We start from the raw sequence: 21,046 nt of genomic DNA, 5'->3' as shown, positions 1-21,046 counted from the left end.
GTTGCTCTTAGAGGCTCATTTGCATATATTAAAAATTCATTTTTCTCAGCAATGCGGGCACATATGAACATGGGACCAACTCAGATGCCTTCAGCTGTCAAGTGCACATGTAACAGGTCAGCACATGTCATAGGTACAGATCTGCTGACTGATGCCCTTAAAGGGGGCATTATTAAGAAGCATTTACAGGGCATTATAACTTTTATGGGCACACTTAAGAGCATTATATTTTAAAGGGAACCTGTCACCGGGATTTTGTATATAGAGCCGAGGCAATGGGTTGTTAGATGGCCGCTAGCATATCCGCAATACCCGGTCCCCATAGCTCTGTGTGGTCTTATTGTGCAAAAAAACGATTTGATACATATGCAAATTAACCTGAGAGGAGTCCTGTATGTGAGATGAGTCAGGGACAGGACTCATCTCAGGTTCTTTTGCATATGTATAAAAAAATAAATTTACACAATAAAAGCACACAGAGCTATGGGGTCTGGATATTGCGGATGTGCTAGCGGCCATCTAGTGACAGGTTCCCTTTAAGGAAGCACTATGGTTAATTATTAGTTTCTAAGCACACACTCAGGGGGCATTATTGCTTTCAAAGGGGCACACAGGGGCATTACTACTGTCTACAGGGAAAAGGGGGCAGTATTTACTTTCAAAGGGTTATTGTAACTTTTAGGGGTCACACAGCACATTATTATTTTGGAGATGCCATGTATACTTTGTAAGGTGCACACTGTTGGGTATTATTACTGTGTAGGGGCATTGAGAATTGGTATTACTCCATAGGTTACAAAAGAAGCAATTTTTACTGTGTGGTGCACTATAATCATCTGAGACACGGTGTATATGGCACTATTATTTCTAAGGGCAACTTTATTGCTTTCAGGGGTGCTGTCTATCTGGTAGTATTTATGAAGCTACTATGAAGTAGAGTATTTGGGGGCATTGTGTCACACAGCAGTAATAGGTTCAAATAGAGCAGGAACAAGCACAGAATCGGGGGCATCAGAGGGATGTGAGTTTCCGTAGATTGGGGAAAGTTAGGGCTGATGCTGGTGAGGAGATACTGGAAAGTGAGAAGCCAAAGATGTCTCTGTTACAAACTCTGCAGACACAAGTCATGGCTGGAAGAAGTGGTCCAGGCCAGATGGAAAAGACAGGAACAGTGAACATTACCAATCTGAGAACACGTGTCTCAACTGTAAGTCATTGGATTTGACTGTACTGTAATCCGTCTGCAGAATGCCTGTGTAGCACTAGTATCTAGCACTGTATGGTGGTATACTGGTATTTGTGTAATGTGTTTTGTCCAGTATTAGTATGGTAATATTAATGACATTGGTCGTGGTGTTGGTCTCTGGTTACTTGGGTTGAGGCCCACTCAGATGTGGTTTTCCTCCCCTCTTCTGAACCCCTGTTAGCAGACACAGGATGAATGTGAGCCCCCACTTTTTTAGATCAGACACTGCCTCTGGAGCTGTACCCAGTAGTACAAGTCGTTTGGAAGAGGGTGCACACTTTTGTCGCATTGCACCTCACTATCACTAACCATGCCCCTTAAAACCCAACCTGGGCCATATTTGTTCATGCTTAAGAAAAACCATGTACTACAGGTAGTAGGAAACACGTTATAGGGTCTCAGCAGTGGGATTCTGCTGACTTGGATGCACCTTTCACCACCTTCAATTAAATTGTATCTGGAGAAATTGTCTTTTCTGATGAAAATGGACTGACTGGAGGGGTCAACCAAGAGGGAATCACACGTGAAGTGTTTTGTTTTTTTGAAAGGTGGGAAAGCCTTCTTGCTATACTGCCAATACATGTACGGCATTCCATTAAGGGTCCATTCACACGTCCGTAAGTGTTCTGTGGATCCGCAAAACACGGACACTGACAATGTGCATTCCGCAATTTGCAGACCGCACATCTCCGGCACTTTAATAGAAAATGCCTAATCTTGTCCGCAATTGCGGACAAGAATAGGACATGTTCTATTTTTGGGCGGAAACAGAAGCACGGATGCGGAAGTGCGGATCCGCAAATGCGGACAGCACATTCCGGCCCCATTGAAAATGAATGGGTCGGCACCCGTTTCGCAAAATTGCGGAACGGATGCGGACGTGTGAATGGACCCTAACAAATGCTTTAAAATGACCATCTGGTATCAAAAACGAGTCCTCGTTGGAGACCCGACTATTGTTTTGGAGTAGTGGTCCTTTCTGTCATCCTGGTGCTGTGAGGTCCTGGGCGTCACGTTTCTCTGCCAACGACAGTAGTCTATATGCTGTTGGGTGTCTACTGGAGAGAATTGAGAGAGACTGGGTTACTTTTTATGTTTTTTTTGCAGTTTTTTAATGATGACAAATGCAGCTATTGCATACTTCAGGGAGATTTCTAATGCAACAAATGTGGTATGATCAGAGCAATAGCCTAATGCACAGGATGAATTTTTGAAGTGAAGATACTAGGCAAATTATTTGCAATGCTCAAAGAGTTTCTGCTGTATCCCTCCGCCTGCTAATTTACCAGAAACGTGCGCATTTAATTGGAAATCTTGGGCCAGATTTATCACTACTCTGACGGCTCACTCCACCTTAACATATGGCTAAAGTCAGATTTATGATCGGCCCTTTAAGACTGTAATAAATGTGGTTTGACGGTAGCAGTTTATCCGTCAGTAAGCAGCTTTACAAAAGTCGCACGTCTTTACGAAAAAGTTGCATGTTCTATTAAAAAGTCGCATAAGATAAGCATGGTCCTCACTGGAGTGAAATTGCGCATTTTTTGCGACTTTTTAAATAGTCGCAATAGTAAATCTGTCTAGAGATTAATTTACATAAGAAAACACGCCCACTTTTAGAAAACTGGTGAGCATAGTGCAGAGCAGAAAAAGGTTGCAAATTTTTGCGCAGTTTAAGCGATTGCGCAAAAAGTTGCGAATTTTTCACTCCATTATTCTGACTTGAGCTAATGATAAATCTGTCCCCTTGTCTTTATATCAAAATCTACATTAAGTATTTTTGCTCACAGGGTTACCAGTTCGGTTCATACCCGCTATGTCCGAGAGGGAAGAAGCACTTAGTGCCAAAAATCGTAAAAGAATCATGCCGGACCTGCTGACCGAGCCTTCTGCATCTGATCCACTGTATGAAGCCAACCTATACTGTAATACGCCTGGAGTAGCAGAGCGCAGCATGGAAGGTAATGTACTGTGCAGATCATATCAAATTAGGCTACTTTCACACTAGCGTTTCTATTTTCCGGTATGGAGATCCGTCATAGGGTCTCAATACCGGGAAAAAATCTTCCGTTTTGTCCCCATTCATTGTCAATGGGGACAAAACGAAACTGAACAGAACAGAGCTCTCCAAAATGCATTCTGTTCCGCTTGGTTGTGTTCTCATACCGGAGAGCAAACCGCAGCATGCTGTGGTTTTCTTTCTGTCATGGGACGTGGAGCAAGACGGATCTGTCATGACCCACAATGCAAGTCAATGGGGACGGATCCGTTTTCTCTGACTTTTAATGGAGTTCATGACGGATCCATCATTGCTCTGTTAAAGATAATACAACCGGATCCGTTCATAACAGATGCAGATGGTTGTATTATCAGTAACGGAAGCGTTTTTGCTGAACCCTGCCGGATCCAGTAAAAACGCTGGTGTGAAAGTAGCCTTAATCCACCAAATTTGTGTAGGAAATCATTAGCCATGTCCTGGAAGATGGGCGGAGTTGCACTAAGCAAAATGCCCCAGATTTTGTGTGTATTAGGCCTCATGCACGCGGCTGTTGCCCGGCCGTGGCCGTATTGCCACACCCAAGTGAATGGGTCCGCAATCTGGAGCTGCGGTACGGAACCTCACGGAAGCACTCCGGAGTGCTTCCGTGGTGTTTCTGTCGGTGCCTCCGCACCACAATTTTTTTTTTTTTGAGGTGGGGACAGATCACGGACCCATTCAAGTGGAATAGGTCTCGATCCGTCCAGGTCGCCACACGACACGGACGTTGCCCGTGCATTGGGGACCGCTATGTTCAAAACTTCGGAAGTTAGTTATACACGAAGTCGCGCTTGACTTTGTTGAATAACTTATCTGTCATTGTAATTATACAGAAGAGTAAGGGGCACATTTATTAAGAGTGGCGTTTTAGAAGCCAGTCTTAATAAGCCCTATAGCTGGCGGTGGATCCGCCGGAGTTATAAAGATGTGCAGACCTCTACATAACTTTTTGGGATCCACCGGCACTTCTAGGTGTAAAACCGCTTTCTAGCTGTCTTACATTTAGACCATTTTGTACACCTAAAATGTAAATGAGAAGGGCCTGCCAGCCTGTCCCCTTCTGCACCCACGGAATTTTTAACTCTGTAATTATTTTTTGTGATTTAAATATGTGTATTTTCATATACATGTGATATTTTACCAAATATTTCATGACCCTAGGCCATGCACCTCATAACTTTAAACTGTTGTCCGTCCAAGTGATGATCCGTCATGGTGATAGGTATCCACTGTATGCTATTCCGAAAACCAAGAGACCTGATATTGACTGTGTCCTGGAGCCAGACAGGTATAGTGCATGTTATTAAAGTTAACAGTGCTTTTTTGTCTTCATTGTTTCTTAAGAAATCCATGCTTAAACGTATCCTAGATGGCTTATATATATAAACATATATAGATAGGTGTGTGTATGTGTGTGTGTGTGTGTGTATATATATATATATATATATATATATATATATATATAGCATTCACATAGCATGACAATATAGGACTCCAGGATGACATAAATATAAGGTTGTGTTCACACAATGCAGTTTAAGGGCTCATGCACACGACCGTATGCCCTAAGAGACGTACAGTCCGTGAGCAGGCCATATGTCCCGGAGCGGCATACATTGTGCACATCGGGCCTCCTGCGGGACTATAGGCCCGCACTCATATGATATTATGTATGTATGTTATGATGTATGCCGCTCCGGGACATATGGCACGCTCACGGACTGTATGTCTCGGAGGGCATACAGTCGTGTGCATGAGCCCTTAGGCAGAAGAAGAAATAGACTTAAATATAAGTGCTACATGTTCACACAAGCTGAGCAAGATCAGTACTATTACAATCAAAATAATGAGCAAAACTGATCTTATTGTGACTGTATGTATACATTTTTTATTTTTATCAAACTGTATGAACCATTTTCCACTTTACGGTAGTCTTTGTAGGGGAGTACTCTTTTCGGTACAATTCATGCTGCACCTGGCTAAGCGCCCGTGGCCCTGGACCAGATCCCACCACAGGCGTAACATCACAGCAAGCCCAATACACCAAGTAAACAGATCTTAAGAGCTTATCCTTCAGGTGGCCTCAAAGGTCGCCGTGAAATATCCTTTTACAGTTTGCTCAGCAGCAGTAGTGTAGTCTTTTTTTTCTCAGTTTGGTATGATTTTAAGCATCTTTATCATTTACCTGTGACCTCTTGACAACCAAGTTCACTGTTGCCTACTTTTCTCCTTACATTTTATAGGAAGCCGTCCCACCCAAACTTGGCAGATTTTATTAATCACATGGTAAAAGGATCAGAAGGCCAGCTGGACGGTACGTTGAGCAGCCTGCCACGTTTTCCCAGCCATTCACAGTGCGAGATGGGAGAATTAACCCAAACAGGTAGACTGCCTCTTCTGTATTTCTTGGGACATTTATACAAAGGCTGGGGAGGCTTCCATTTATTACAGAACATAAAGTAAAACGGTTTGCCCATTTATGTGGCTTCTGAGGCCTTTTTTTATGCAGGAGAAATTTTAATATTTTTGGGGGCTGTTTTTTCCCATTGTTTTTGTAAAAATGTTTATGTTGTTGATGTACTAAATAACCTGATAATAACAGGTTATTATAGTTGTGGCTAGTATGTGAAATTTTCTAAAATTACGTAAATTGCGCTTTCGCACAATTTGGAGACTTTTTGCATTTTTACACCACTCACTCCAGTTTTGTAATATGGGTGCAAAAGTGGGTGTGGTTAGGTATGTTAATGAGTTTCACTCCAGATTTATCATTGCGACTTTTTTTTAAAATTTTAAAAAAAGTTGCAATCTCACTCCAGGAGGAGGGTGGAGCAGGAAAACTGGAGGAGCTTCTCTAGACAGAAGTGTAAGGTTTAAAGACGAGCCAACTTTTTCAAACAACAAGTGTCATTTGATAAATGTGACATAAAGTACTCCAACACAGACTCAACGAAAACGGACTTCAAATATTTCCCTCATGATAAATTCCTCCCATAATGTATTAGCATACTCCTGTATGCTAATAGATTATGTTCTATATCAGTATGACACAGGCTGTGCTTCCTAACAAGACAGACAGATAACTAGACAGTCAGCCCTAGGGTCCTTTGTAGGCCCGCGGTGACCCAATCTTAGGGAGGGGTTCCCTTTGATCATTGCGTGGTATGGACTATGGGAATCAAAGGGTTAACAGTCAGGATCAGCGCTTCCTGCAACCCAACTGTGAAGCAGGAGCTAAGAACCTGAGCTGCTGGTAACATCCTGTTCTTAGCACAAGAGCCGCTCACCCCGCTCTACTGTAGTAACACCAAAAGACCTTGCTGAAGACTGAGGCCCTGTCGGTGGTCAACGCATTAACCCCTATGGGACCAGGACAGTTTCCTTTTTTGGCATTCTTGTTTTTCCTCCCCACCTTCTAAGAGCCATAACTTTTTTATTTTTCCCGTTCACATAGCCGCATGAAGGCTTGTTTTTTGCAGGACAAGTTGTATTTTTTAGTGGCACCGTTTAATTCCTATTTTTTTATTGAGAAATCAGAAAGAAAATCTTTGTGCTGTGAAATTGGAAAAAGCGTCAATCCTTCTATTGTTTTTGGATTTTGTTTTTACAGTGTTCAGTGACCGTATTCTGTCAGTACGTTTATAGCAACAACAAATTTATAGTTTGCAGTTTTTCTTTAATAAAAAAAAAAACACCCGGGGAAAAAAAAAAATCTATATTTCTAATTGCATTGCTATATTGTGACATCCATAACTGTGATGATTTATAAAATGCTTGCCGCTCCTGAGATATTTCGATTCATTCAGATGTTCCAGAATCCATGCCTTGAACTTTTATACTTGTACAACCTACGTAAGATTTTTGTACAACCTACGGTCTTTTTTACTGTGACGTTGTAACCAGGTCGACTTAGGCTACTTTCACACTTGCATTCAGAGCTGATCCGTCTGAGACGGATCCGCTCATATAATGCAGACGGTGGATCCGTTTAGAACGGATCCGTCTGCATTATATTGTAAAAAAAAATTCTAAGTGTCAAAGTAGCCTCAGACGGATCCGTCCAGACTTTACATTGAAAGTCAATAGGGGATGGATCAGTTTGAAAATTGAGCCATAGTGTGTCATATTCAAACGGATCCGTCCCCATTGACTTACATTGTAAGTCTGGACGGATCCGCACGCCTCCGCACGGCCAGGCGGACACCCGAACGCTGCAAGCAGTGTTCAGGTGTCCGCCTGCTGAGTGGAGCGGAGGCCAAACGCTGCCAGACTGATGCATTCTGAGCGGATTCGCGTCCACTCAGAATGCATTAGGGCTGGACAGAAGCGTTCGGGGCTGCTTGTGAGAGCCTTTGAACGGAACTCACAAGCGGAGCCCCGAACGCTAGTGTGAAAGTAGCCTTAGTTTTGTTTGAAACATATTGGGAGGCAGCTTTTTTCCCAAGGTAAGGGCCCGTTTTCCATGAGGAATCTCAACGCCTCTAAAAAGCCTCCCATTCATTTCAGGCCTCTTGCACAAGAACGTGTGCACGCCGTGGCCGTGCTGCGGGCCGCAATGCACAAACACCGACCGTGGGGCAGCCGTAGCGGATCGTGGACCCATTCACTTTAATGGGTCCGCCATTCACCCATTCTGCAAAAAGATAGGACATGTTCTATCTTTTTGCGGAACGGAAGTAAGGGACGAAACCCCACAGAAGCACTCCGTAGTGCTTCCGTAAGGTTCTGTTCCGTGCTTCCGTTCCGCATCCATAATGCGGAATGCCCACGAAAACGGCGCCCGTGTATTGAGGATCCGCAAATTCAGTCCGCAGTACGGCCACGGAGCGCACACGTTCGTGTGAAAGAGGCCTCAGTGAGAGGCAGAATTTCCTTTTTTTCACCAAAAAGGAGTGGAATCCGCACTGATTCTCCAATTGAAATGAATGGGGAGCTTAAAAATTGGGAAGCTGGAAAAACACGTCCTAATATATATATATTTTTTTTTTTCATCAATTTCTGTGCGGTTTTGTGTGCATTTCTGCACCAAAAAAAACCTGCATGTGTTGCTTCTGGTTTTTGGTGTGGATTTGATGTGTTTTTTTTTCGCAGATCTCACTCTTGCATTGCATATGGGGAAATCTGCACAAAAAATATATCACACAAACAAATGACATGTGCGGCAGAAGAAAAAAAAAGCAAAGTGTCCATGAGATTTGTCTAATTTCATACACTTTGCTGGTACTGTACTGCACTGTGGATCTGTGTAATCCGCATCGTGTGCCATTCTCTGAGCACAGGGGTGCGGTGGAGGGTGACCTGATTGTATTCTGCCTTCAGCATACCAATGTTTTCAATAATCCCTATTATTTCCCCTTGTGATGCAGGTGTTGTGCAACATTTGAATAACGGACAAATTCTGAGGGAAAATTACTTGAAGAAACACAAACTTCTGTCAAAAGACTGGACGGCAAAGCAGCTTTACATTGAATCCACTGGAAAAAGCAGGACGCTGCAGAGTGGGCTGGCCTTACTGTACAGCTTCCTGCCTGGCTTTGACTGGAAGAAGATAAGCATTAGGCACCAGTGGAGCAGTATATTCTGCTCCAGTCACTGTGACTGTCCCATGAGGAACCACTACCTTGAAGAAGAGCAGCGTCGCCAATACAGCTATAGAATTAAAAACGTCCAACTCGAAAAGACTTATATCGATATGGCCAAAGTGGTCGGGGTCCCCACTAGGCTGTTAAGAGCCTCCAATCCCATCGACTCTTTGCTATGCCATTTTTGCCACAATGTCACCTTCCCCTGCACCAAGAATGGATGTATAGACATTGAGCACTTTAAGGTCATTAAAGCACATCAGATCGAGGACGAGCGGGAGAGACATGAGAAGCAGCTCTATAATAAGTATTCACTTTTGGCAACCTACCCTCTGTTAAACCAGACCGCCGTCCGAATGCAACGGATATCAGAAGGCAAACAGGCCGAAGTGTTTGCCTTATACTCTGCCCACGATGTGACCCTCTCGCCTGTCCTCAGTGCCATTGGTCTCACGGAGGCCAGGTTCCCTCGTTTTGCCGCGCGCTTAGTATTTGAACTATGGCAAAATACTGAGAAACAAAAGGAACACTATGTTCGAGTTCTGTACAATGGGGAGGATGTCACTTTTCAGACTTCGTTCTGCAGGGAGCACCAGAGGCGCTCAAGCCGGCCTCTATGTCCACTTTCCAAATTTGTCAACTTTGTGAAGAAAGAAATGTTCTCAGCCCTGAACAGTACCAGCTATTATGATGCGTGTCATTAAAGGTTGTTTTAGGGGTCCATTCACACGTCTGTAGTTCTGGGTCCCCTTCAGACCCATTCATTTCAATGGGGCCGCAAAAGATGCGAACAGCATACCGCGTGTCTGCATCCATAGTTCCGTTCCGCGGCCCCGGAAAAAGATAGAGTATGTCCTATTCTTGTCCACAATCGCAGACAAGAAAAGGCATTTCTATCATAGGGCCGGCCATGTGCGGGCCACAAAATGCGGAACGCTCACGGCCGGTATCCGTGTTTGGCAGACCGTCTGAATGGAGCCTTAGAGTGCAATTCATGACAAGAAACCAATGAATTCATGGCAATATCCACTACAGGAGACGTTCATCTTGGTCCAGTAACCGCGCAGAGCCGTCTACATTGCGCTGCTGCACGGTTTATGTTGACAGCACAGACCACATCTAAGCTGCCAACTGAGCAGAGTGTCTGCCGTGCAGATTTGTTCCACGGTCCCGCTAGCTCCAGTCATTAACCTTCTGTGTAAGGCGTAAGGCAGATTGTATTGCGTTACCTTACCTGTAGTCTGGATCTCAGATGTGACTGCAGTTTACCCCTATACTTCCCCCTATCATTTTCTCAGGGGTTTTGAAAGCTGAGTTATGGGCAGCTGTTTGTGGAGTCTATGGCACTGATTTATCTTGCATCCACTCCAGAATTCTTGCTTCATAAAGTCGTGAAATGGGGCTTTTGTGACACTTTGCACAAAAATGTACCCACTTATTGGATTTGTACACTACTTCTGTTTCAAATATGAGTGCTAGAGTGGGTATAGCTAGCTATGTTAATGAGCTTCACTCCAGATTTATCACTGAGACTTTTTTAAAGTTCATAAAAAAGTCGCAATCTCACTCCAGGAAGAGGGTGGAGCAGGAAAATTGGAGTAGCTTTTCTAGACAGAAGTGTTAGGGTTAAAGGGGTTATCCCATCTTAGACAATGGGGGCATATCGCTAGGATATGCCCCCATTGTCTGATAGGTGCGGGTCCCACCTCTAGGACCCGCACCTACAAGGAGAACGGAGCCGGGGAGAGTCCGTCCACCACCAGGTGCAGCTCCCCGTCTCTCCCATTGAAGTGAATGAGAGAGCACCGCGCATGCGCGGCCACTGCTCCCATTCATTTCTATGGGGCCGACGGAAATAGCCAAGCCAGCTCTCGGCTATTTTTGGCGGCTCCATAGAAATGAATGGAGGGTGGCTGAGCATGCGCAGTGCGCCCTCCTCAACTTTCTCCGCTCTGTTTTCCTTGTAGGCGCGGGTCCTATCAGACAATGGGGGCATATCCTAGCGATATGCCCCATTGTCTAAGATGGGATAACCCCTTTAAGGATAAGACAAATTTATCAAACAACATGAGACATTTGATAAATGTGACATAAAGTACACCAATGGAGACTCAAGGAAAACTGACTTCAAATATCCCCCTCATGATAACTTCCCCCCCTGTCCTTAGCTTCCCTGTGTCACAGAAGGAAAAAATGTGATCAGTGATGTCATTCTTCATCTGAGAACATAATGGCAGTCCTTTATGACCTCACCTTTACCCATAACACGCAGCTTCCTAGAACCATGTGATGGACAGAGGAGGAATAATGTCCGTAACTGCAGTCACTCCTGACTTTTCAGGTTTTACGGGGATTTAGACAGAATGTATTTGCCACCCATTTGCCTCTTTCATCCTGTGTGGTACTGACATATTTACACTCATTGACAAAAAATAGAGCGCACCAAGCAGGAGTTGTTGGAATGGAATGAAACTGATGATCTATGGAAGTGATCACAACATTTGAGCGGTAGGATAAGTTTATTGGGGAAAACTGTACAACTGAAAGGGGGGCTCTAAGACCCTGATGGGCCACCTCTAGCGAAACGACCATCCTGCTTCTCTCCATTCAGTGATGCGCCCCCTCTCAAAGTCTGTCAACTGGGAAAAATGTTTTCAAGTGCGTCATAGAGGCATGTCTAGCAGTCAACGATCTCTCACAAGAGGTACACAATCCCAAAGTAGCCTCTGATAGCCATTTTATAGGGCAGCGGGGGGAGCACTTTTATGCCCTCTTGTGGCAAGACCCAGTGTCTAATCAGACCACACCCGGAATCATTTACATATCTGCATGCTGAGCAGATATCTGACATTTCTATCTGGGTGCCTTATTTCTGTTGTCAATGGGTGTAAAACATGTCTGACACCCTAGGCTCTGGCAGCCATGCCATTACCTGAACTATTCCTTGATCATAATGTAAAGAACATAAATATGATGATTAAAAAATGTCCCTATTTGCATTGAAAGGCCTCCCAGGTCTAGGATTGCTGTGTTCCCCATCACTCCAGTGCAGATTTTTAATGGAAGGCACAATGCTCTGCCGGCCTGTACTTGGCGGCCCCCTGGCAGACCCCATTGACCCAGTAGGATCCATCAAGTTCCAGTGTTGTACCCATCATTGTAAGCCTCAGATGCACATGTGAACAGAGCCTTGCAAACATGATGGTGTACTGCAGTCCTAAAACTGCAAGCCTATTGTCCTCGTGGTGCCAACTTTATGAAGAGGGGCAGTTTTATGTAATAAGACTGTGTTCACATCTGCGTCATTACTTCCATTTATATATGTATCCATCATGGACCCATGAAAATCCGAGCCATCTAGATATCTCAATTGGGCTGATTAACAAAGGCTTTTCTTTTGTTTTTGGTGCAAAAAAAAGTCACTAAATATGACTCAAATAGCATCAGTTTCAAGTGTTTTAGCGTTGTTTTGTATTTTGTAACATGTTTGTGTTTTTCTTCTGATATTTTCAAAGTTCTCTAGAGAAGAGGATTCTGAACACTACTCATTCAGAAAGTCCACCGAAAAGGTCATGAAAATGCATCAAAACGGTGTGTGTGAATCCGGTCAAAGGGGATGTTCACACATGGCAAGTTTAAAGCCGTAGGGCTCATTCACACAACCATATGGGCGCCGTGCCTGTGCTGCGGACCGCAAACAGCGATCCGCAATGCAAGGGCTCCGGCCGTTTGAACTCTGTGCTGCGATGTGGACCCACTGACTTGACAGTGTCCACAATCCGCAAAACATGGCAGTGCAGAGGCACGGACCCGAAAGCCCACGGAAGGGCTTCCGATCCATGCCTCCGCTCTGCAAAACATAGGGAATTCACACTGGTGCCCTTATATTGCAGACCTGGCTGTTTGCGATCCACAACACAGGCACAGCGGCCAGACGGTCGCGTGAATGAGCCCTTATTCACACGTCAGTGTTTTGGTCAGTAATTTCCATCAGTGATTAAGAGTCAAAACCAGGATTGGAGCCTCCACAGACATAAGGTCTAAGGGCTTGTTCACACGACCGTATGTACTTTGCTGTCCGCAAAAAATATGGATGATGTCCGTGTGCATTCCGTATTTTGCAGAACGGAACAGCTGGGCCCTAATAGAATAGTACTATCCTTGTCCGTAATGCGGACAATAATAACACTTTGTTCTATTTTTTTGCTGAACAGAAATACGGACATACAGAAATGGAATACACGCGGAGTACCTTCCGTTTTTTTGCGGACCCATTGAAATTAATGGTTCCGTATACGGTCTGCAAAAAAAACTGAACGGACACAGAAAGAAAATACGTTCGAAGTGAATGTTCACCTTTAAATACTGTCACTTTCCACATTCTGTGCTGATTAATGCTCTAATATATTTTTATAGAAATTAGAAATCTTTATTCCTGACACAGAATGCCCAATGCTTGGCGTCCTTTTGCACAGACTTATATAGGATTAAAGGGGTTTGGGGTTTTCCGAGATTTTGATACTGACGAGCTATCCTCTGATCGGTGGGGGTCCAATCAGCTGTTTGAGAAGGTACTGGCGCTTGAAGTCTCATTCACTTCAATGGGGCTGAGCGCAGTACCAAGCACAGCCGCTATATGATCAATGTACTCTTGCTAAGCTGCGAGATGGCCGCATCGCTCACAGGAGCGCTGGTGTCTTCTCAAACAGCTAATTGGCGGGGGTTCCAGGTGTCGGACCTCCACCGATCAGATACTGATGACCTATCTTGAGGAAAGGTTATCAGTATCAAAATCCCGGAAAACCCCTTTAAATGATATTTTTGGCAACTTACAGCTGTCGTTTTAGGGAGACTTTAAGGTAGGGATGTCCCGATACCGGACATTTGCACGAGTACTTGTACTCGTTCAAATGTCGCCGATACCTAATGGCCGTGCAGTGGCGGGTCCCGTTTCCCAGATGATCAGCGGTGTTCTGTGAAATTTTCCTACCCTCGTCACTTCCTGTTGTGACGTGGCCGCACTGGACATGATACTGCTGGGAGTTGTAGTTTTGCAACAGGTGTAGGCACATTGTTTGGGAAACACTGTTATATGCCCATTTTATTAATGTATTAACCCTTACAAAGGAAAAGTAAAGCAGTTGTCCATAGCAACCAAATTCCAGCTGTAATTGTTTTCATTGCTATCAGCAACTGCGCCGCTGTTTCTTTGTACAAGGTTTGCTAAATCTCCCCTATGACTAAATTAAATAGAAATTTGCTGTAAAAACATTACCACACCATGTATCGGTAATTGGTATCAGTGAGTACTTAAATGAAAGTATTGGTACTCGTATTTGGTCTTAAAAAAATGGTATCGGGACATCCCCAGTTTAAGGGTATGTTCACATGCAAAACAACGTTACATAAAAAACTGTGGTAGATCAGCCGTTTTTTGTTCATGGAAATGCTGCCAAAAACGTGCACAAGAACGCTAGCTATTTTAGCCCTTCCCCACCGCCTTCAATGAGGAACACAGCTAAAATCTGTGTCTAGAAGTAACATGCCACCTTTGTAGCAGATTTGAAATCGGCAGTAGAAAAAAATGTATGCACAGGCGTTATGCCTATTGAAGTCAATGGGAAGCTATTGTTGGCATTCTGATCACAGAATCCGCAGTGGATTTGTGCCATATGAACATACCCAAAGGATGGATGGCATTTTTTTTTTCTGTGTGTGCATTTTTTGCATCCCCGGATATTAGTTGAAAGTATATGGGGCTTGTGAAACACGGGCCACACAACAGGACATACCATATGTTTTTTTTTTTCCCCTAGTGATGTTTCTCTTTAAGGCTCATGCACACGACCGTATATATTTTGCGGTCCGCAAAAAATACAGATGACTTCCGTGTGCATTCTGTATTTTGCGGAATGGAACAGCTGGCCCCAATGAACAGTGCTATCCTTGTCCGTAATGTGGACAATCATGGAACATGTTCTATTTTTTTGCGGAATGGAAATGGAATGCACACGGAGTAACTTCCATTTTTTTTTGCGGACCCATTAAAATGATTCTGCCTATGGTCTGCAAAAAATGGAACGGACACGGAAAGAAAATACGTTTGTGTGCATGAGCCCTTAGTTTGGGTGTATTTTTGTGTCTATGGTGTTTTTTTAAATGCAGCATGTTAAAGCAGTGTCTTCCAAGTCAGACAACCATTCGGAAGCTTCTTTTCTGACAACTCAATGTTGTGGCAGTCCTCTGTTACTCCTCCTGGCTATGTATGAATACACTGACAACTGGGCTGCCCTTTGTCATAAGGGTGTGTCCCTACACAGTCTGATGCTAGCACTGATTTGACAGTATCGGACTGTGTAGCCACACCCACACCTGGTAACACTCAATTGTCATTTTAGATATTGTAGAGTCCGCAGCACTCTTCTTCATATGTTAATTCTTTTTAATGACCAAAAAGTACATGGTCCAACGAAAGCAACAAAATACATGGTCTAGCAGTGTATAAATAGCCAAACTGTGATCATGTGATTACATATACTATAAATCTAAGAACATCCTCCCTGAAAGGGGTTACCCCATGACTAATGTATAAAATGAAAATCAGCCATCATACAGTACATGACAACCTCTTTCTAAGGCCTCTTTCACGTGACAGTTTTTTTTTCCGTTTACAGGCCATTTTTTGCGTTCCGTATACGGTCTGTATACGGAACGATTGATTTCAATGGTTCCGCAAAAAAAGGAATGTACTTTGTGTGCATTCTGTTTCCGTATTTCTTTTTTTCAGTTCCATTGAAAGATAGAACATGTCCTATTATTGCCCGCAAATCATGTTCCGTGGCTCCATTCAAATCACAGGGTCCGCAAAAAAAAACTGAACACATACGGTAATGCATCCGTATCTGTTCCGTTTTTGCGGAACCATCCATTGAAAATGTTATGCTCAGCCCAATTTATTCTATGTAATTACTGTATATGCCATACGGAAAAACGGAACGGAAACAAAAAACAGAACAACGGATCTTTGAAAAACGGACCGCATAATACTGAAAAAGCCATACGGTCGTGTGAAAGAGGCCTAACAAAGCTAGAACCAGCCCTGTACCTCACATGGATCCAGAGATCTCCTCATTCATTACTCTGCTAGATTTATATCAAACTGACAGCTCAAGGGGAGTGTATTTTCTGCTGCAGCTCAGGGGGTGTGTCCATGCTCTCCCTATCACAGCTCAGGGGGCGTGTCCATGCTGTGCCTATCACAGCTCAGGAGGCAGTTGAAGGATGAAACTGAGCATGTGCGGCCATCTCAGTGAGCAGGACAAAGAAATAAGAAAAAACAAACTGCAGGTGGCGCTAAACAGATACATTTTATTGAATAGCTCACTGGCCATGGTAAATTTTTAATTACATGCAATTACACTGAGCAAAAATATAAACACAACACTTTCAATTTTGCTCCCATTTTGCTTGAGCTGAACTCAAAGATCGGAAACATTTTCTACATACGCAAAAGACCCATTACTCTCAAATATTGTTCACAAATCTGTCTAAATCTGTGTTAGTGAGCATTTCTCCTTTGCCGAGATAATCCATCCCACCTCACTGGTGTGGCATATCAAGGTGCTGATCAGACAGCATGAATATTGCACAGGTGTGCCTTAGACTGCCCACAATAATAGCCCACTCTGAAATGGGCAAAGTTTTGCCTTACTGGGGGGTGTTCAGAAAACTAGTCAGTATCTGGTGTAGCCACCATTTGCCTCACACAATGCAACACATCTCAATCGCATAGAGTTGATCAGGTTGTTGATTGTGGCCTGTGGAATGTTGGTCCACTCCTCCTCAATAGCTGTGCGAAGCTGCACAATATTGGCAGGAGCTGGAACACACTATTGTATACGCCGATCCAGAGCATCCCAAACATGCTCAATGGGTGACATGTCCGGTGAGTATGCTGGCCATGCAAGAACTGGGATGTTTTCAGCTTCCAGGAATTGTATACAGATCCTTGCAATATGGGGCCGTGCATTATCATGCTGCAACATGAATGGCACAACAATGGGCCTCAGGATCTCATCACGGTATCTCTCAAAATGCCATCAATAAAAAGCACCTGTGTTCGTTGTCCATAACATACGCCTGCCCATACCATAACCCCACCGCCACCATGGGCCACTCGATCCACAACGTTGACGTTAGAAAACCGCTCACCCACACAACGCCACACACGCTGTCTGCCATCTGCCCTGAATACTGAAAACCGTGACTCGTCCGTGAACAGAACGCCTCTCCAACGTGCCACACGCTATCGAATGTGAGCATTTGCCCACTCAAGTCGGTTACGACAAACTTCAGTCAGGTCCAGACCCCGATGAGGACGACGAGTGTGCAGATGAGCTTCCCTGAGACGTTTCTGACAGTTTGTGCAGAAATTCTTTGGTTATGCAAACCGATTGTTGCTGCAGCTGTCCGGGTGGCTGGTCTCAGACGATCATGGAGGTGAACATGCTAGATGTGGAGGTCCTGGGATGGTGTGGTTACACGAGGTTTGCGGTTGTGAGGTTGGTTGGATGTACTGCCAAATTCTCTGAAACGCCTTTGGAGACGGCTTATGGTAGAGAAATGAACATTCATTGTACAGGCAACAGCTCTAGTAGACATTCCTGCAGTCAGCATGCCAATTTCACGCTCCCTCAAACGTTGTGGCATTGTGCTGTGTGATCAAACTGCACATTTCAGAGTGGCCTTTTATTGTGGGCAGTCTAAGGCACACCTTTGCAATGTTCATGCTGTCTAATCAGCACCTTGATATGCCACACCTGTGAGGTGGGATGGATTATCTCGGCAAAGGAGAAGTGCTCACTAACGCAGATTTAGACAGATAGGTGAACAATATTTGAGAGTAATGGGTCTTTTGTGTATGTAGAAAATGTTTCAGATCATTGAGTTCAGCTCATGCAAAATGGGCGCAAAACCAAAAGTGTTGTGTTTATATTTTTGCTCAGTGTACAAAAGTATTCAGATCCAGGTGCTGGTTTAAAAACTGTAGAATATTTTTCATGGGACAACCACTTTAAGGCCTCTTCCACACGGGCGTTATATTTTTGGCCCGGATAAGAGGCGGGTGCGTTGCGGGAAAATGCGCGATTTTTCCACGCGAGTGCAAAACATTGTAATGCGTTTTGCACGCGCGTGAGAAAAATCGTCATGTTTGGTACCCAAACCCGAACTTCTTCACAGAAGTTCAGGTTTGGGATCGGGGTTGTGTAGATTGTATTTTCCCTTATAACATGGTTATAAGGGAAAATAATAGCATTCTGAATACAGAATGCATAGTACAATAGTGCAGGAGGGGTTAAAAAAAAATTTAAAAAAATATTTAACTCACCTTAATCCACTTGCTCGCGCAGCCCGGCATCTCTTCTTCTTTGCTCATTGCATGAAAAGGACCTTTGGTGACGTCATTCCAGTCATCACATGGTCCGTCACATGATCTTTTACCATGGTGATGGATCATGTGATGACCGGAGTGACGTCACCACAAGTCCTTTTCCTGCAATCAGCAAAGAAGAAGACAGAAGAGATGCCGGGCTGCGCGAACAAGTGGATTAAGGCGAGTTAATTTTTTTTTTTTTAACCCCTCCAGCGCTATTGTACTATGCATTCTGTATTCAGAATGCTATTATTTTCCCTTATAACCATGTTTTAAGGGAAAATAATAAAAATGATCGGGTCCCCATCCCGATAGTCACCTGGCAACATTGTGTGAAAATCGCACCGCATCCGCACTTGCTTGCGGATGCTTGTGATTTTCACGCAGTCCCATTCACTTCTATGGGGCCTGCGTTGCGTGGAAATCGCACAATATAGAGCATGCTGCGATTTACACGCAACGCAGAAGTGATGCGTGAAAATCAACGCTCGTGTGCACAGCGCCATAGAAATGAATGGGTCCGGATTCAGTGTGGGTGCAATGCGTTCACCTCACGCATTGCACCTGCGCGGAATACTCGCCCGTGCGAAAGGGGCCTTCACCCATTAAAAACGGCAAACTCAAAATAGTGAATTAATATGTCACATCAGTTACATATAAATCCAGGGAATCGAAAATAGTCATTTTTAAAGGCAGAGTTCTCTGCGTTTAGCCATCCACTCTGCGCATGCGCCAGCACCTCATTATGCACTGTCAAACAAGGATGACTGCTCTTGTCTCCACCCCTAGTAACAGGACCATACAGAGATGCATGTGCCCCAACACAAAGTGCCAGAAAAATGTGTGGAACGTCCTTGTAACCTGGAACAGCCATACCAAGTCAATAACCGAGCATCTCTGCTTCTCAGTAACGCTCCAAACAACCAGCAACAGCACAAATCATCTTCTTATAATATCTAAGATGCTTTGTCTTATTTCACTCTTTCCGCAGATTTAATTATCTGAATTCTACGTGCATTTGGTTGATAGACTTTGTATAGTCGAAACGTGGCAGTGCCAATAAAAGGAATTATTAACATTTGAAGGAGAATGCTGCGGTCTGTACAATATCTGTCCACTGGGGTCCGACACTGCGGGAACCAGTATGATATGGCAAACAGGATCCACAGTAGTTGACCATATGCTGCTGATTTACTGATGATACTCATTGTATTCCTAATTTTCAGGTGCAATAACAGAGGAACAGCACAATATGGAGCTCTGAAAAAAAAAGTACTCCAATATTATTTCATGAAAGATTCAAAGAGTCAAGATTGGTGCCAGGTCCTGTGAAGGGAGGCTCTGTATGAGAAAGAATATGAAGATATATTATCAACTGATCAGCACAGAACTTTGGACCTGAACAAAGGGATATTCTTGTATCAGCAAATAAAGAGTATCCATTGTATAATGAAGCGTTAGACATTTCCCGTATTCTTTCTGTATCAGTACCTTACGGTTTGCAGCATCTCTTCTTGCTGTCATTGCATCCGGACCTTTATAATGTTATACAGTAGGTAACCTTTATTTGCAGAAACTGTGATGCCTCATAGGATGGGCATGGACTTTACTCTCATAGGATGGACATGGACTTTACTCTCATACGATGGACATGGACTTTAAACATAGTTGCCTTCTTTAAAGAGTGAATCCGGTGTGGAAGTAGATGTGGTCCTCCATAGTTCACGACAGAATGGTTAAGGGAGGCTGTCACGTGGAAGTTTACTGATATCTTATAGGGCTAGCTCAGCTGAATGTAATGATATCTTTCACATAACCATACTTAGTTTCATTCTGGAGAAAAGTAGTTTTAATATATATGCAAATGAGCAGGTAAGTGCACCGAAGGCGGGCTCAAGCCACTCTGTGCACCCTTACTCCTCCCGTTTCCTCTGCCCGCTCTTTCCTCTCCTTCATTTACAGGACCAGGTTCCTGCACAGTCATCTCGCCTGCTCCTGTCAGTCAAGCAGAAGAGGGAGGCGCTGGCACAGTAAGCAGGAAGAGCAAGGGTGCACAGAGTTGACTCATTGCACTCCAGAATAAAGCAACAGATCGCTAGCCCTACAAGTGAATTTCCTGGTGACAGATTCCGTTATTGTCCTCAGTACTGGCATGTCTACAGTCTATACAGAAAAATCTCCCATTACCTGGTTTATTACTCCGTTATGTGGTGCTGAGGTGGGGGCTGCAGAATACACGAGTTTCTCTGCATTAGCTTTCATACATATGTGTCTGTAACAAAATGACCAAAGCTTACGGGTCAGTGATCCGGAGGCCAGGTGACAACCTGCGTCTGTGTGGAATAAGTGTAAAAAAAAGTCCTAAAAACAATAAGAAGTGTCGTAGATTACAGTTATTGTGTTCCTTATCTTAGTATGAGGCCTCTTGTCTTGTGTTACTTGTTTCATGGAGCCTCCACAATATTGTATCATTTCATTGTCCTACATGTTACGGTTTTGTGTAATGTATCTACTGTGGTCTGGACGATGCTTGAAAAGAGTTCATTCCGAATATTCTTGTGTTGTCTCTATTAACTTGCGCCTGTACACAAGTGTGTATATGTATATACCGTATATAGACACGCATTCATCTGCTCTCTGCACACATCGGATGTTCTACTTACGCTTGGCTATGTTTTTTCGCGGTATTGAAAAACTTAGCTAGTGCCTTCAGTAAAAAAGGACCACATAAGGTGCATTTTATTTTT

At 43.9% G+C, this 21,046-nt stretch overlaps 1 protein-coding gene and 1 long non-coding RNA gene across 3 annotated transcripts in view; both read left to right on the top strand.

Moving 5' to 3' along the window:
* PXYLP1 (2-phosphoxylose phosphatase 1) overlaps positions 1-9,697 on the top strand; it is a 95,796-nt gene extending 86,099 nt beyond the window's left edge. Inside the window, exons 4-8 of one of the 2 annotated variants that reach the window (XM_044291752.1) lie at positions 1,118-1,207; positions 3,037-3,207; positions 4,446-4,572; positions 5,528-5,667; positions 8,651-9,697. In XM_044291752.1, the coding sequence (XP_044147687.1) occupies positions 1,118-1,207; positions 3,037-3,207; positions 4,446-4,572; positions 5,528-5,667; positions 8,651-9,570 (1,448 nt within the window). In that variant the 3' untranslated portion in view covers positions 9,571-9,697. The remainder of the gene's footprint in view (positions 1-1,117; positions 1,208-3,036; positions 3,208-4,445; positions 4,573-5,527; positions 5,668-8,650) is intronic. The other variant, XM_044291753.1, reaches the window with a different exon arrangement.
* A 35-nt stretch (positions 9,698-9,732) lies between these two features.
* Positions 9,733-20,807, top strand: LOC122934899. Its single transcript, XR_006388743.1, has 3 exons — positions 9,733-10,064; positions 12,382-12,457; positions 19,526-20,807. It is a non-coding gene; the product is annotated as an uncharacterized LOC122934899 (long non-coding RNA).
* Positions 20,808-21,046: the final 239 nt, after the last annotated feature.

This window comes from Bufo gargarizans, chromosome 4 (genome assembly GCF_014858855.1).
Source record: "Bufo gargarizans isolate SCDJY-AF-19 chromosome 4, ASM1485885v1, whole genome shotgun sequence".
Lineage (NCBI taxonomy): Eukaryota > Metazoa > Chordata > Amphibia > Anura > Bufonidae > Bufo > Bufo gargarizans.
Note: the sequence above shows the minus strand (reverse complement) of the source record. Positions and strands in the feature narration are given on the sequence as shown.